This window comes from Sebastes umbrosus, chromosome 1 (assembly GCF_015220745.1).
Source record: "Sebastes umbrosus isolate fSebUmb1 chromosome 1, fSebUmb1.pri, whole genome shotgun sequence".
NCBI classification, from domain to species: Eukaryota; Metazoa; Chordata; class Actinopteri; order Perciformes; family Sebastidae; genus Sebastes; species Sebastes umbrosus.
Genome location: NC_051269.1, coordinates 26,189,481 through 26,206,161, shown reverse-complemented (window position 1 = coordinate 26,206,161; position 16,681 = coordinate 26,189,481). Strand labels below are relative to the sequence as shown.

At 39.2% G+C, this 16,681-nt stretch overlaps 1 protein-coding gene across 3 annotated transcripts in view; it reads right to left on the bottom strand.

The window, feature by feature from the left end:
* Positions 1-1,547: 1,547 nt before the first annotated feature.
* celsr2 (cadherin, EGF LAG seven-pass G-type receptor 2) overlaps positions 1,548-16,681 on the bottom strand; it is a 77,876-nt gene continuing 62,742 nt past the window's right edge. The window contains exons 13-34 of one of the 3 annotated variants that reach the window (XM_037777304.1): positions 16,358-16,499; positions 16,093-16,213; positions 14,297-14,480; positions 14,061-14,162; positions 13,823-13,917; positions 13,387-13,596; positions 12,506-12,689; positions 11,412-11,730; positions 10,917-11,084; positions 10,702-10,825; positions 10,400-10,600; positions 10,128-10,302; positions 9,817-9,929; positions 9,445-9,527; positions 8,684-8,810; positions 8,481-8,591; positions 7,939-8,069; positions 7,760-7,845; positions 7,507-7,671; positions 6,657-6,872; positions 4,737-4,989; positions 1,548-3,002 (exon numbers count right to left, since the gene is read on the bottom strand). In XM_037777304.1, the coding sequence (XP_037633232.1) occupies positions 2,978-3,002; positions 4,737-4,989; positions 6,657-6,872; positions 7,507-7,671; positions 7,760-7,845; positions 7,939-8,069; positions 8,481-8,591; positions 8,684-8,810; positions 9,445-9,527; positions 9,817-9,929; positions 10,128-10,302; positions 10,400-10,600; positions 10,702-10,825; positions 10,917-11,084; positions 11,412-11,730; positions 12,506-12,689; positions 13,387-13,596; positions 13,823-13,917; positions 14,061-14,162; positions 14,297-14,480; positions 16,093-16,213; positions 16,358-16,499 (3,335 nt within the window). In that variant the 3' untranslated portion in view covers positions 1,548-2,977. The remainder of the gene's footprint in view (positions 3,003-4,736; positions 4,990-6,656; positions 6,873-7,506; positions 7,672-7,759; positions 7,846-7,938; positions 8,070-8,480; positions 8,592-8,683; positions 8,811-9,444; positions 9,528-9,816; positions 9,930-10,127; positions 10,303-10,399; positions 10,601-10,701; positions 10,826-10,916; positions 11,085-11,411; positions 11,731-12,505; positions 12,690-13,386; positions 13,597-13,822; positions 13,918-14,060; positions 14,163-14,296; positions 14,481-16,092; positions 16,214-16,357; positions 16,500-16,681) is intronic. The other 2 variants (XM_037777313.1, XM_037777324.1) reach the window with 2 other exon arrangements.

The window sequence follows — 16,681 nt, the reverse complement described above, 5'->3', positions numbered from 1 at the left end:
ACAGGATGTGTCACATACAGTAGATGTCGATAGAGGTAGTTCATTGGTCAGATATTCTGCTCATATCAAACCGTCACATTGCTGGTATGCAGTTTAGAAATAAACTAAAAGGTGCTATTGATAAAATGTATAACATTCAGCCACTAGATGTTGCATTCTCCCTCCTCGTTCCATTGCATTTACTTCACAACAAGTCGTTGCCAGACACTTACCATCAATCTCAGCCATTTATCCGTTTTTTCCACATTAACTGACGACCCAGAGATACCACGTGATACCAACGTTGTTTTACTATTGACTCACAAGTCTTGATATAGGAGGTGGGAACCAAACGTCAGATATCTTTCACAGAGATAAACAAAACATTAATTTTTTAAATGATTAATTCACAATCAATTTTTTTCAGTAAAAGACATACTTTTATTCATCACCTTTCTAAAGGCTCTGTGGATGATTTTTGTTTTTGTTTTTTTATAAATATATAATAATAATATAATAATAAATGTTATCAATAAGACCTTTAATGACTCTGTTATACTGTACATGTTTCGTGTCTCGGCTTGCTGTAGTTGAATTTCATCCTTTGCATTCACATTGATACCTCTGATTTGGGACTCTCCTCAAGAATATTGGTGATTAAAATCATATTTTAGGGTAAGCCAGCTAAGCTTCAGATGCTTCAGTGACAAGTCTTCAGTCCTTGGTTACAAGTACCCTCTAAACTGAACAGATCTTGGAGCATAAAGATGAGTTCAAGCGGATTTTGTTACCTTTAGACTAGGGCTGCACAACTTATCAAAATTTTAACCAAATCGCAATATGGCCTTCTGTAATTTTCAAATCGCAGTAGGCACAATATTTATTAAAGGCGAAATGTATCAAAATACCATTTTAAATTAAATATTGTCATGCTGCAGAGATGTCCTCGCCTACACATCATATTCTGCAGACTTTAGAAAACATCTTTGTTTGGTACAGATCCTCACAAAAATCACACCATAATCATTTTAATGTTTTTCAATGAAAATGAGAATAATTATGTAAAAATTATCAATCCCTCCAATATCACAAATCATATCGCAATTGTCAAAATCAGTCGAAATAATCGTAATTAGATATTTTCTCAAAGCTGTTCAGCCCTACTTAAGATCCAAGCAGCTGTTTCCCTGTTTCCAGTCTCCATGCTAAGCTAGGCTAACTGACTGCTGGCTTTATATTTAACATTACCATAAGAGATGAGAGTGGTATTAATCTTCTCATCTAATCTCCGCCAGAAGGCAAATAAGTGTTTATCTCAAAATGTCAAACTTTTGCTTTAGCCATCAGCTGCAAAACGACAAAAGTGAAATTAATGTAAGTGGACATAAACAGGCTTATCATTTAAGTTTGTAATCTGTTCCCTTTTTATAGCAAATATCTGATTATTCCACTTGTACAGTGGAACGATGTACCTTGATATCCACAAATACAATAGCGCTAATGCAAAATAGGAAAAAAACAAGCTTATTTGACTTTGCACTTATAAAAAAAAATTGAGGGAAGATGGAAATGGTAGAAAACAGTTTAATCAGTAAAAACAGGAAGTGGCAGAGTAAAAGAGACAGTTCTCTGATGTGATACCAGAGTTGATATGATTGACCTGGTAGTGTTGTTTCTTATGGCATGACATCTATACATTAAATTCATATGGTTGGTAAAATGGCATCCACAAATATCACATCAATTTGACTGAAAGTAGTAACTAAGATAAAAGATATTTCCTCCCGAGGATCAAGAGGGATTCCTAAAAACAGGTTCTGAGTGTTGGAAGGACGTTTTACATATTTACTTTACATTTAAAGATATGTCCTCGATTCATTTACAGTTTCACTCTGTACAGTAAAAATGGATTACAGCTCAAATAGTATTACAGCACAATTTCGCATTATTTTACAAATGACAAAAGCTCCGTAGCTAATCTATAAAATACAGCGGTTTAGTCACTGAACTCGAATGAATGCGTTCATCCCTCCAGATAAAACGATGAAAAAGTGAGAGCGCTTTTAGCGTCCATAAAAAATGTGCTCTCTGTGATTTACAAAAAAAAAAAAGATGTATCAAAAGTCCTTTAAGTCCTTTTTAGGTCTGCACATGCAGGTTTAGCCCCTCTAGGGCTGAGAAGGCCGTCAGTCTGTGCAGCTGTAAACAGCTGTTGCCTCTGGAAACATCTTTCATTACTGAGAAATAGCTTATAGGGAGCATCCATTAACAGGCAGAGACTTTTTTTCCTCCTTGTTTTCAAGTTCAGAAAACCACCAAGAGCCTGCACTCGACCGTGCTGTGCCTCTTGGACATTTGAGGCGTGTAACGTAACTCGATAACCTGAGTCTGAACTCCTCAGACAAACTCAGACTGGCACAAACACCGACAGCTCCGACAGTAACATAAGCAGGCAAACCAGGAAGACGTCACAAAGTAGTTAATGCATGAAAAAGGAATTTCCCTGAATGTTTGCTAGTCTACGACCAAATGACCCCAACCACCCCCCCCCAAAAACATGACCTCTTTATTGTTCCACAGTCTTCAAAACAACATATATATCCTAGAACGAAAAAATAAAATAAAAGAATCAACCGCCAACAAATCTGGGCGGTAAAAAAAAGTGCATTGCTTCAAGTATGTAAACAAAATTATTTCTTTAAAGGGAGAGTGAGACTCGTTCTGTCAGTGTGCGTGAGCCCGGGCCAGTGCAGTGACTCCTGAGGTTTGGCACACATGTATGAACTCACACACACACACACACACGCGCACACACACACACGCACACACATACACACTCACTCCTTCAGAGGATCACGATGACGAGGGGGAATTCCTTCTTTTTCCACTTTTTGTTTTGTTTTTATTAAGGAGAAGTCCGCTGCTCCCTGTTTGCAGTCAGTGTTGAGGAGGAAGGAGGCTCTATGACCTGCAAAGACACACCCCTCCGTCAGCGCGGTCACATGGTGGTGTTGCAGTGGCTGCTTGGAAAACGGGGTGGTGCATGGAGGAGGAGGAGGAGGAGGACGACATGGAGAAGGAGGTGGGTGGATTCAGGATGGATGGAGAGGAATGTGTGACGGATGCATCACGACACGAGAAAAAAAACACAAAAAAGAAAAAAAAGAATAAACTTGTGAGGCAATGACACACTTGAACAAACACACACACACACACACACACACACACACACACACACACTGTGAGAGGGGTGACAGATGCTAAAATGATGCACCAATCTGATCCTGATTTGTTTTGAATGAGGATCAGAGCTTTATGGGATAAAATTAAAGTATAAAAATCTATGGTTTTTGGAAAGAGAGAAGGGGCAAAGAAGGTTGATTAGTAAACTACAATTTATATTTTTATTGCTAATAAGACCTGCTGTATTTCAAGAATTGAGCATTTTAAAGCAGCTTTGATTTAAATACAGTATGTATGCCTTTAACCTCCTGAGACCGGCGATCTCGACTGACTTTACTGTCTTTCAGAGGCTGTAGCATGTTTAGTTTTAGAGGTGGAGTAAAGGTGCAAATGTCATGGTGGCTTAAATAACGCTCCAAACTTAGGCTAAATTTTGGGGAGGAAAAACTGTCATGGCAATTTTTAAAGGGGTCCCTTGACCTCTGACCTCAAGATATGTGAATGAAAATTGGTTCTATGGGTACCCACGAATCTCCCCTTTACAGACACGCCCACTTTATGATAATCACATGCAGTTATTTGAATGCAGTATAAATGTGTTATTTTTGACTATTTTAAAATTATGTTTGAATATTTCTGCATACTGGGATCCCTAAACAGTCTTGAATTACATAAATTGGGTATCACTGTAAAGCTGAGACTCTTGTGGATCCAATGAGACCAACTGTATTCATGTGTGATGATGTTAGTCCACATAGTAGACATTTCATTGTAGTGAGACCATTTTTGTAAACTTGACCTCACTGTATAAAATGACCTGTGGTGACCTCTAGGATAATCACAGCCTCATGAAACTTTACAAACACAATCTAAAGACCTAGAACATTCAGAGGAAGGATGGCTTTCCTAGCTAGATTGACAATAAGGGGGTTTCTGAGCAGTTTCCACAACAGAAGTGCTCGCCATCCAATTCCTGAAAAATTCAATTCTTGCAGAAATCTCCTAATGTCAAAAGTTTTTGAAACCAAATCACAGCATGTTTTTTTTTTATGGTGTTCCTCAAAGTCTTGGGGTCTTAATGTGGTATTTTGGAGGGATTATTGATCATTTTGATCAATTCATGCTCTATTATATCTCATAAATTGCTGCAGCAATTTTGGGGTTGATTTGGTGCTAAATGTAACCATTGTTTACCACTTGAGAATTGATCAAATACATTTAGATTCACTGTTTTGGGTCCAGTTAAACCAAAGCGTCATTAAAAATGTTTAGGATCCCACCACACTGACGTTCACGCTGTGGGTAATAACAGGATGGGTGCTGTCTTCTTAACATTTAAGATAATCAGGTGGAAATGAGACAGACTACAAACAATGAAAACAATCACTGAGGACGACGTCACAAATCGTAGTTTGACGCAGACAGTAAGACGACACACTGAATGAGTTAGGCGACACTGGACACGCTTACAGGTAGAAAACAACACTTGTTTCTCTTTTTACTACTAGTGTCTGATATTGCTTTTTTTTTATCTCTCTTTGGCTATTTAGGTCTTGGCTTGTGTTAATACTCACTCTGATCCTGACGAGTCGCCGTCCACCGTCCCCGCCTTGATGCTCATGGCGACACCGTTCAGCTGATCTGGCAGGCCGGATTTAGGCAGGCCGGATTTAGGCAGGCCGGATTTAGCCGGGCCGGCTCGACAGTCACTTGAGGAGGATCCCTGCGGAGACGCCGTGCCAGGTGTGTGTTCACAAAGTTCATTGTGGATGCGGTGGAGACCATTCCTCTCTACAATAGGAGAGAGTTGCTTCTTCTTTAGGATCCCTGCGTAGGATAAAAACAAGATGTGATGATGCAGTGCTAGACGGGGAAAAAAATCATTAATAATCTTTTAGAATATTAGTTTTAAAATGATATAATATAGTGGGATAATTTTGTTTGCAGTTTCACTACAATGAATTTTTTTATGACATACTTTGCTATAGCTTTTTTATGACTTTTGTAATGACCTTTTCATGATATACTCTGGCTTTTTTGACATTTTTAATTAAATTTTTTTCTGACGTGTCATTTTATGACAGATGTTTGACTTTTTATGACATACTATACTCTTTTTTTTTTTTTTTTTTACTTTTTTTAAATTACCTACTATACTATGACTTTTTATGTCAATTTTTACGGCTTTTTATGACTTTTGTAATGACTTCTTCATGACATGCTATACTATGGCCTTTTTTACAACACTTTTTACGAAATACTACACAAATTGTTTGCATGACATTTTTGGATATACTATACTGTGGGTTTTTTTTCATGAGATTTTTCGACATACTACGCTATGACTTTTTTATGACATATGTCATGTACTGTATACTATAGTACATTTTTCTCAAAATACTATAATATGACTTTTCTTTGACATACTGTACTATAACTTTTTCCAAACATACTATACTATGACTTTTTTTTCGACATACTGTACTAGGATTTTTTTTCAAACATACTATACTGACTTTTTTTTTTACATGCTATACTATGACTTTATTTTTTTATTTTTATTTTACATACTATACTATGACTTTTTTGCATTTTTTTCAACATACTATACCATGACTTTTTCAAATTGTTTTCGACATACTTTACTATGACTTTTTTGCATTTTTTTGACATTCTCTATTATGACTTTTTAATTTTTTCAAAATACTATGACTTTTTTTTAACATACTATAACTTTTTTTTAAGATTTTGACGTACTATACTATGAGCTTTTTCTAAATACTAAACAATGAGTTTTTCTATTTTTTTTGACATTCTATGTATTTTTTTGGACATACTACACTGACTTTTTTATGACATATTATACTGAGATTTTTGTAATTTATTCGACATACTATACTATGACTTTTTATAAATTTTCAACAGATTATATTATGACTTTTTTTCAACATACTATAGTTTTACACATTTTTTCTTAATTTTTTCAACATACTACACTGACTGTTTTTTATGTGAAATCTTTCTTTTTTTGAGATATTATACTATGACTTTTCATATTTTTTCGACATACTATACAATGAATTTTTTTTTATTTGTTCGACATACATACTATGACTTTTTAAATTTGACATACTATACTATGACATTTTTTAAGACATTTTTCATAATTTACTATACTATGACTTTTATATTTTTTATGACATACTATACTGACTTTTTATGACATTTTTATGACATACTACACTATGACTTTTCATGATTTTGTTGACATTCTATGACTTTTTATCTCTTTTTATTACATACAATACTATTTTTTTCTTTTCATTTTGTATGACTTACTCGTCTCATTCTTTTGAAATGGTACAAAGATACTTAATTCATTTAAATTTCTCAAAAAAGTTGAATTGTGAATGGTGAAAAACAAACAAATTAAGTTCAATTAAATTAAGTAATGTCCAAACTCCTGCAGGTGTTAGTATTGGGCTGGACTTTACCTTTGTGAGGGTGGGCGTAGATGTTTGGCAGACTGGGTAGCAGCACCGTCATGGCATCCTGTGTCCGGTCATTGGTTAACGTCCGGGTGTCAAGGGCGAGACTCGGCTCTAGATTGGACAGACTGTCTTGCTTCATCCTGTCTGTACCTGTGAGCTCGCTGTCATCCAGTGCAGCAGCGTAATCTCCAGGCCAGTACATTTTACTCAAACTGTTGTCTGAAAAACAGAAACAAAGAATTAGTGAAATGTAGGAAAAATACATTACTATGACATACTAAATCCTAATAGTTTTATTAGGATTAACCTAAAGAGATGGTTGAGATGGGTTTACTCTGCACTAGTGTGTTAATGAACATATGTGGCAATAAAATCTATCATTCTTCCTGGTTTCTGAATGTGTATTCGTGGTCTTCATAGGTGAAGTGTCATTGGTTTACTTTAAATTAATCCCAGTTTGTGCCTCATGTATTAGCATTACCTTCAAGTCACAGTGCTAAGCATCCCACTGACGGTATTTCTAAAATCCTGAAAGACTCTTCTAATTGTCTGGAAGAAAAATATTCCATCTGTTCCATCAATATATACCAGTATGACAAACTAATGTTTAAAATTGTGCTTCACAAATTGAGCAAGTATATATGACATTTCTGCTAGCTTTGATCTTTGTTTGGATTAGAAAAAAGAGTCGTAACTTGGGAAACCGGTTGCGAAGTGTTTTTGTTGTGCAACAGATGGAATATGTTTTTACCCAGATGGTCTTTGAGGATTTTAGAAATACCTTCAGAACAGCAGTAAGTGTTGACAATACATGAGGCACAAAGTGGAGCTTGGTTCAGATGAGCTTCTGTACCGTTTGGTTGTGGTCTCTTGGCCCCATTAGACGCCATGTTTTCCCAGCATTCCTCTGGGGGGAGTGGCCCTTCCTCGTCCTCGCTGTCAGAGGAGTGTGTGGAGGCGTAGGAGCCGCTCTGGTCGTCCTCTAGAGACAGATCGCTGTCCGAGTCGCTGTCACGATCTGCACACAGACAGAGAGGAGAGGTTGATAAAGTCGTACCGATCATTGCAGTTAAACTAAACGAGAGATTCTGAATGAGAGTAAATACCATCCGGGTGTTCTTTAGTTTCATGGAAGAGCGACGCATGGTCATTCAGAGCGATGTGCGCCTGACTGTTACTCAACCCATCGTCCCTGAAAAGACACAAGAAGTCAGTTTACTGCTGCTCCTGTCACTGTCGATCAATGCAGCATATGAACCTTTAATCTTATGTGACGTTTTGTTACCGGAGGACAAACGGCACATAGCTCTGCTGGCTCTTGCCGCTCTGCATGGTGCCGTTCAGAGAAACACTGGAGTCTCCGAAGGGAAGGTGGTACAACCTGCCGTCCATGTAGTTTGTGTTGCATTTGTAGCCCTGAAAATAAAAAGATGAAAGGAAAAATTAGTGTTTTAAGAATTAAAAAAATACTAAATGAATAGGCATTGTGTTGAGCTGTTGATAATAACATACACTCTGACTACAATGCTTGAAGGAAAAGATTGGTGTTATTCTATATTTTCTTATTGTCAACAAATTCCATGAAAACACCAACTCAATAGTGCAAGTCCCTCCCTCAAAAACTGTCCGACTTCCCAAGCCTGTCTGTGACTCTCAGCATACCAAAGAAAAACCATAGTAATTAGATTTTGTTTTGTTTTTTAAGCAAACAAACACCTAATTGTGAAATTTAATCCCTAATCAGTACTTTGAAAACCATCTCGCGGAATTCATGTGGTTTAAATCCCCCTCCTGAGAAAAACTCAGAGTTCGTGGCGAGGAACTCACCGAGGCCTTGGATTTGATCATATGATCCGGGCGCTTGCGGCTGCAGCAATATTTCATGGCATTCCTCGCTTCCTTATTGAAGACAATGCGGAAGAAAAAAACAAAGGGACCCTGTGGTTGGACGACAGAAAAGGGAAGAGGGTCAGGAAAAATCAACAGACATCAACCATTAAGATGTTTTCAGGAGGAAATAGAGGGCTCACCTGCACACAGTTGAACCCAGCGAACAGGTAGTGGAAGATGATCATGTCGCTGTTGACGGAGAGGAGCGCCAGGAAACACGTGACTGAAACCAGGAGGAGAACGCAACCTGCGGTCTTCAGGCCTGAGCTGCAGAATCACATGAGAAGTTAGTGAGGAGGAGCTGTCAGGATGATTTCTACGCATTCATTGACCTGAAGATGGATCTTTCTGATAAGACAACATCAGGAATGTATTAAAATCAGACGGAGAAACAAAGCAGCACATTGTCTCGTGAAGAGCTGTGATCACGAACATCAACAGGACTAAAAGTCCAAAACCCAAATGTATTTGATTTACTATTATATATGAAAAAGAGAAGCAGCCTCCAGAAGCTGGAACTTGAGAATATGCTGTATTTTTTTCACTATTTTTGCTTCGAAAATGACTGAAACGATTATTTTATTATCAAAATAGTTGCTGATTTATCGATTAATCAATTCAAGTCTTGTTTATCAACGTTAGCTTGTCTGTAATGTCGACCAGTCAGTCCAACAGGGAGAGATAACTGAGCTATTTTTAGGGCGGATCAAAGGAAAGGTTTGATCTGATGTTATTATTTACGTTACGTGTTGGTCCAGTTTTACTGGTTTCATTGGAAAGTTGGCAATTTCAGGCTGGGAATTTCCAACCACTAAACAAAGCTTAAATAAAAGAACGTCAGAAAAATGAGTTTGAGCATGTAAACAGAGTTTATATTTGATGAAAATGTTAAGACACTCACACACGGGGCTCTTTCTTCTCAATGCTGTGGTGTCTCAGTGAGCAGGAGGCTCTGGACGACAGGATGTACAGGAAGACGTTCATCTGTGGACACGATATCAAACTGATTCAGTATTTACAACATGGCAGGAGTTTGTGAGAGTGAACGTCAAATTAATCTCTCTGTCAGAATGTTTTCTAACAGCTGAGTGAACAGTGACGGGTGTGTTCACTGTAATAACATCTCTAGTGAAGCTCAGATAAGATCAACATGAGTCAGCATGTTGGAGTGTGGTTAAAAATGTGAGCCAAACAAAGTAGATGCATACTGCTGTTGACATGTGCATAAATAATGATACAACAGCCTCGATCTCAGGGATCTGCAGGGACTCACCGACACCACCAAAGCGATGGGTCCGGCAAAGCTCCAGATGAGAGTGTCGTACATCGACAGCCAACAGAAGTCTGGGTTCCCGTAGCCTTCGGGGTCCAGACCCACCGCCAGACCTGCAGACAAACCCAGAGAGACAGACGGTAGCATCAGACAACAAAAGTAGATTTTTATAACTGGTATGACAGTGATGAGAATCAAGTTGTGGCCTTTTAGAGATTTAAATACTACAAGATACAAATTGGATGAGGAAACGTTACAGGCTTCTCCGCTGTACAGCAGGTACATGTTTGTGATGTTATGAAGGTTCAGACCTGTAATGAAGGCCGGCACTCCCCAGCCAATCAGGTAGTAGAATCTCATGGGTCCATAGTTGATGTCTCGCACTTCGCTGATCATGCGGTAGACGTGCAGCCCCTCCAGGAAGAGCCAGGAGAAAGTGCAGAGGTAGAAGAAGTGCAGCAGGATGGCGATGACGGTGCACACAAACTGCAGAGAGAAGAAGAGGGAGACACACAGAGACGTTAAGAGACGGGAGGAAACATTATAAATGAAGTCAAATAGATGGAAAACAGAACTGATTTACCGGGTTGTCTGCCTGGTTGATGCCCAGGATGAAGATGAGCTCGGAGAGGAAGAGAGCTACACCTCCATTGTTGATTATACTCGTCTTGTTGCACTGCATGGCTCTCAGACAGAGGAGGAAGATGGTGGTGAGGAAGAGGAAGCCCATCGTCACTCCCACTGTACTCCACGTCAGGATTTTGATTGGCAGAATCTCTCCGTTCTGACGCAAACGCCACGATTGGAAGAGAAACGTTTGAGTTAGAGAACAGAATAATGACATCTGTGGGTTTTAGTGAAGTTAAAGGTTTTCATGTCGTTCACCTCTCTCCTGGAGATGTCCATGAGCACAGCGAAGCTGGTCATGTGATAACACTGACAACTGATGTGGGTGCTGTTTCTGAAAACCACCTCGCAGCCCTTTGCTGACCAGCCGCCGTGTCCGGAACTGACATGAAACACAAACACCAGAAGACGATGTGAGAATGACACAACTTCATGTTTCAACTTCATTAGCTCTGTGCTGTTGTTGTACTCACAGGATGGTGTGGTTCCAGAAGACACAGATGGGTTTGGAGCGCTCCTCGGTGGCGACCAGACGGAACTGCACAGTGATGGGTTTGTCAAGCGTGTGCTGCAGCAGCTCGTCGTTGTCATGGATGGTGATGCTGACCACCGGTGTGTTGATGACCGGACGTTTTGGCACCCTGAAGACGAGTGACAAAAATCACATGATTAAAGGCTTGAACAGTTTTAATTATGTAACTCTAGAAGGTGAAAATTAACTTTATCATGTGTCTGCTTTAAAATCAAAAACTTAAAAGTTGAGATCAGCTATGCAGTGTCTGATATACTGTAACTTTTGGCTTGTCAGGACAATTTATTTTGGATGACAGATATTCAATTTAAACAAAGCTCTACCAGCCAAATTTGATGGGATAAGAAATATTGATTTAATGTGACCAAAGTGGATATTCACAGATTTTTAAGACAATGAATAAAAGTCTGTCTATTTCTGTACTATCATTCCTTACCGCAGACTTCTCTTGTCCGGATCATAGCTCTCTGGTAACAGCGCGGCCAGGCTGTGGAAGATGATCACACTGGCGATGGCGTCCTGCTGGTTGTCCTCAGGGTGGCGTCTCTTCCTGTTGGCCGAGCGGTTCCTCAGAGTGGACTCTGGGAAGACGTCCAGGTGTCTGTGGCCCTTAGTGTCCACAGCTGGTTGGAAGACCGAATCGGGCAGCGTGACAGCCGTCTCCAGGTCCGCAGGACGAGGGCCCCTCAGGGACTGATACCGCGGGAGTTTGGCTCCGGCAAAATTCATCTTCTTCAGACGATCCACAGAGATGACTGAGGAGAAAAAACACACACTTGGAGACTTCAAACCTGATATAATGAGTCCAAAAAAACATCAGATTCAGCCTTTACAAAATGACCTTGTCATTATAGGAGGAACGCTCTCACTGTTTCTTGATTAATGTTGTGACATTTCATGTTTTTATAACACTTTTAGAGCTCAAATGATTAGAAAATTAATTGATTAGTAGATTGACTATTTTAATAATGATTTCAGTCAAACATAGCTGACTTCTCAAATGTAAAGATTCATTGCTTTTCTTTGTCCATTGTGATAAACTTTAGAATATCTTTGGGTTTTAGATTATTCAAAATTATATTTAGGAAAATATGACTACTTTCTGACCTCTTTTTTTTTTTTACCAAATGTTTAATCAATTAATTGAGAAATAATCATAATGAAAATATTAATCAAAAAATATCAATAAAAATCAGTAAATAAGTTTAATCTCATGTTTTAATTTATGTAAAGAAGGAAATGTAATAGGATAATAATATTATTACTATTTTGACTATGAAAATATGCTGCCCCTTTTTTGTCATGTTGGATTTTATTTGTACTTTAATTTGTTTGTGTTATTTTATTTGTTTTAGGAGCCCAGATTTTTTCTGTTTTCTGTTGTTTAATGACTTTAATGATGTTGTCTTAATAATAAAAACGTTTTACAACATTACCGTACAGCATATTGCACATAATGAACTGTACTTCTGATTAACATATGGAGCTTTAATATTGTCAGCATGTCACATCTTGTGGTAAAACGCTCACCTATGTGTGGTGTGACGATGGTGAAAGGGCTGAGGTAGGTCTTCCTCATGTTCCGTGCCAGTGTGTTTGCGTATTCCTCGTAGTGGCGCAGCAGCGCCGCAGTGCCGCCCTCCGAGTGCTGGATCAGCTCCCAGTGCGTCCTTGTGTCTGGAGACAGGATGGCGCTGCCCACACGGACCAGATTCTGTGAGAAAACAGCGAGAGTTCAGTGTGACAGGATGTCACAGTGGAGGGTGAAACCAAGTGTGATATATTCCCTGCAGATAGAGCAGGAAAGGCTGAGAAGTCCTGTTTATACACCAATTCTGTTTACTGCAAAAACATGCAATAAATGAAGCTTATGCGTAAATTCAGTCAGGAAGTCTAGGGTGCAATCTCATTCATTCTCATTCATTCTCATTCATTCTGGGTCTCTCTCTCATGGGTGTCTCTCTTTTCAGTGACCAATCAGATCTTGCCATATCTCCCTAAACCAATCACCTCATTGCTGTCAAAAGTTTAAAACCGTCTCCTCTGTGCTGTTTTCAGTGTCAGTATCAGCACAAACTGATGCGACCCTCCACCAACCCATCACCTCCAGATTCATCACATCAGAGCAACCCTGCTCCACTTCATTCATCGGATCTGCATCAATCTCTTCACTACCACCATCACCAGTGTCTAGACCCATGGGGAATAATCCTAATCCAACTACGGCATCACTTCCCCCTTATTATGTCACAGTGGGTTTAAATCGCCAAAGACTGTTACTATTCATAAATTTGTGCACTTTGTAATAAGTCATCATTCAATACATACAAGTCTCTCCTGATTGAATCTATAGTTGTTATTTAGTTTCATGGTGTGTTTCCAGGAGAGATGTACAGTGTGTGGTAGTTCACCTCGGTGAAGTGGACGTCCTGTGTAGCTGTGAGGTTGAAGCCCTGCTGGCTGCTCTCGTGCTGCAGCAGACTCTGTGTGAGCCGATACGCTACTTTCACATCGCTGCCGTAGTACTTCTCCGTGTGCAAGGTGGCGTTGGCCAACATTGCTGCCGTCTGCTGAACGTGTCCGGAGTCAAGGAGCGATGCGTTACGGGAAAACTTTTCAGACTGGAGGAAGGAAAGGACAACGATTTAGTAACTTATTGGTGCTTCATTAGTAAAACATATTTTCAACCAGACTGACATATCTGAACAATCCTATAAAAAAACATGATGACTGTCCACAAATGTCTTGTTTAAATCATCTTCTGCCTCCACACCTTTACGAATGAGGATGTTATTGTGACAATTGCACAGCTAATTTTAAAAACTGACAGAAAGACGAGCTACACACCAGGGCTTTCAGTTTGCTGAAGGTAACAGAGGTGCAGTTGAAGAGATTGGGAGGCAGCCAGCCCTTGTGCTCATCACAGTGGCGGATCGCTGTGCCTGAGAAGAACCAGAGAGAGAGAGAGAGAGTTATCACGTGAGAGGTGAGGAAGAGACTGCAGCTGACAGAGACCTTGAGGCTAGTTTCACATATTGCCATTATTATATGGTAATTTGATGAGCTGCCGGAAAAGCCATCATACCGAGCGTTCCCTTGGGACAGTGAACCGCTGCAGGGAGACCAAACTTAGTCCTGGGCCACCAGATCCCAGCCTCGATGGCCTGAGGGCAGCTGTCATAGATTACTGAGAGAGAGATGGAGCAGGAAGGAGAGGATGGAGATGATGAGGATAAAAATGGAAAATGATTTAGTATATTTGTAGCTATAATGAAGAAGGGATTATAAATCAAGCATTGCAGTAATCTGATGTATTCTGACCTTCGCAGCCGTTAGGAGAGACCTCAGCGAAGGGGTTGTCACAGTGGTCACACTGGCGTCCGATGACACCGGGTTTACACTGACACTGGCCGCTCTCTCGGTCACACGCTCTGGAGAAAGAGCCGACCGGGTAGCAGTCGCACAGCAGGCAGGTGTCGCTGCCTTCAGGGCGGTAGTGGTTGTCCTGGAAACGAGATTGGAGAGAGGAAGTTGCTGATTAACTTTTTTTTTTTTTTTTTTTTTAAATCAATTTTTCAACAGCAGCCTCTTTCATTTTCACACATCACCACATATTTCCACCACAGTGCTGCGACAAGCTGCAGCTGCTTGTTCAAAAACATCTGGACGAGTGTCTCAATTATGTCCTCCATCTACGCTTTCCTAGTCAGACTCGAGCTGTGTCCCAATGCCATACTACATACAGACTCTGACCAGGTGTAGTGTACAGGGACAACCAAGGTTATCATAGTTTTGAATTTTCAATTAGTTTTTATTTTATTTTAGTTTTGAGTTTTCGATTTCATTTTAGTTTAGATTTAGTTAGTTTTCAGAGTGTGTTTGCTGGTTTTAGTTTAGTTTAAGTTTTTCAGAAAGGTTTCATTTTAGTTATTATACATCTAGTTTTACAGTTGTTTTAGTTTGTTTTTGATAGAGCCCGGTATAATGTCTCAGACGTACATGTATGTAGCTACATACATACAAAATACATAGTTGGAGAATTGTGTATTAACGGCCATAATGTATATTGTTTATTCTTCGTGCTGTCCGATGTGAAGCAATTGCGACATAGATACATCTGCTGGAAGGTCAGTACGTTTCATTTCTGTGGTTCAATGTCACGAAAGTTGACAGAAATTCATGCCATGTCTCCTTTTTTGATATATTATAGCAAAAAAAATAATAATTAACGTTCATTTTTATTTTATTTTCATTAGTTTTTAACCATAAAATACAGTTTTAGTTTTTCTTAAAGGATTTATTTTTAATTTAGTTACTGCTTATTTTCGTTTTAGATTTAGTTTTAGTTTACTATAACAACCCTGGTGAGAACATTGAGTTTATTCCACTTTCAAATATATTTATATCCTAAGAGATAATATAATACGATGTAAAAGAGTTCATACCGTTTAGGCAGGAGATTACTTTTACAACAATGAAAGTCAGCGTATGTGTCATCGCTTACAGACTGGCTTAGGTTTGTTATAGCTAAGTCTGTGGTGATAACAAAGCTTTTAAGGAACTTTATTTAATTTAACTAAATAAAATTTGAATAAATACAAAAAAACAAAAAATAAAGAAAATAAAGAAAAGGAAACACCTGAAGAAAGGATTGACCTGATGAACAATATTTACGTAATGGACAGAATTCACTTATAACTTGGAAACCCAGGAGAATACATCTGTTGATAACTGCACAAAATGATTATTTACATTTCATCCTTGAGACTAAATATGTATCATAATTTAACATACCTTGTGTATGCACTGTGTGCTATTTTAGTTAATTATCTATGTATAATCCCCCCACCTGTCTTGTTTTACCAGGTCTTCATGTTCATTTTATGTTGTAATGTTCATTTTTCTCTTAGTACAACACAGCACTGTACATTGATTTCTTGTTTACTGTGAACAGAGTATACTGTGACACTTATTGTGTGGCACCTACAGTGTGTTATTAGGATGTTGTAAGGAACTGAGTCACAGCTTCAGACGTTCATTTCTAACACTATGCACCCTCACACGCATCTGTCTGTTACAGAGCGATGAATCAAAGCTGCAGGTCGGCACACGCTCACCTTGCACCGACACTCTCCGCTCGTCTTGTTGCAGTCGGAGTCGAAGCCCTTGTCTGTCTGACAGTTACAGGGGCCGCAGGTCTTGTGACCCCACCAGCCTCTGGGACACGGCAAGTCGGTCCTGTGGACACAACACATTATCAATTTACCCCCAGAGTAATAAACACACAACACAGGAAGAACCACCATCAACACACACACACACACACACACACGCACACACGCACACACACACACAGTTTCAAATAAATGTGGAAAACTGTACTTTTTCTCGCAGTAATGGCCGAAGTAGTTGCTGGGACAGTCACAGGTGTAACCTCGAGAGGAGCTCGGCTTCCTGGTGCATTTTGACTCGTGCTCACAGGGGTTTAATGAGCAGACATCACTGCAGTTGTTGCCATAGTAGCCTGTAACACAACAATGAAACAAAGGAAAATAATTACTGTGTTCTCACAACGTGGGTATTGTCAGTAAACTGTGGTAAGCTGCAGGGATAAGAAGAAAGGATTATGTATAAAAGGATAACTGTGACTCTTTCCTTAGTGTTCCTTTACCATATGTTTGATGGAATATGAAGCATTTTAATTGA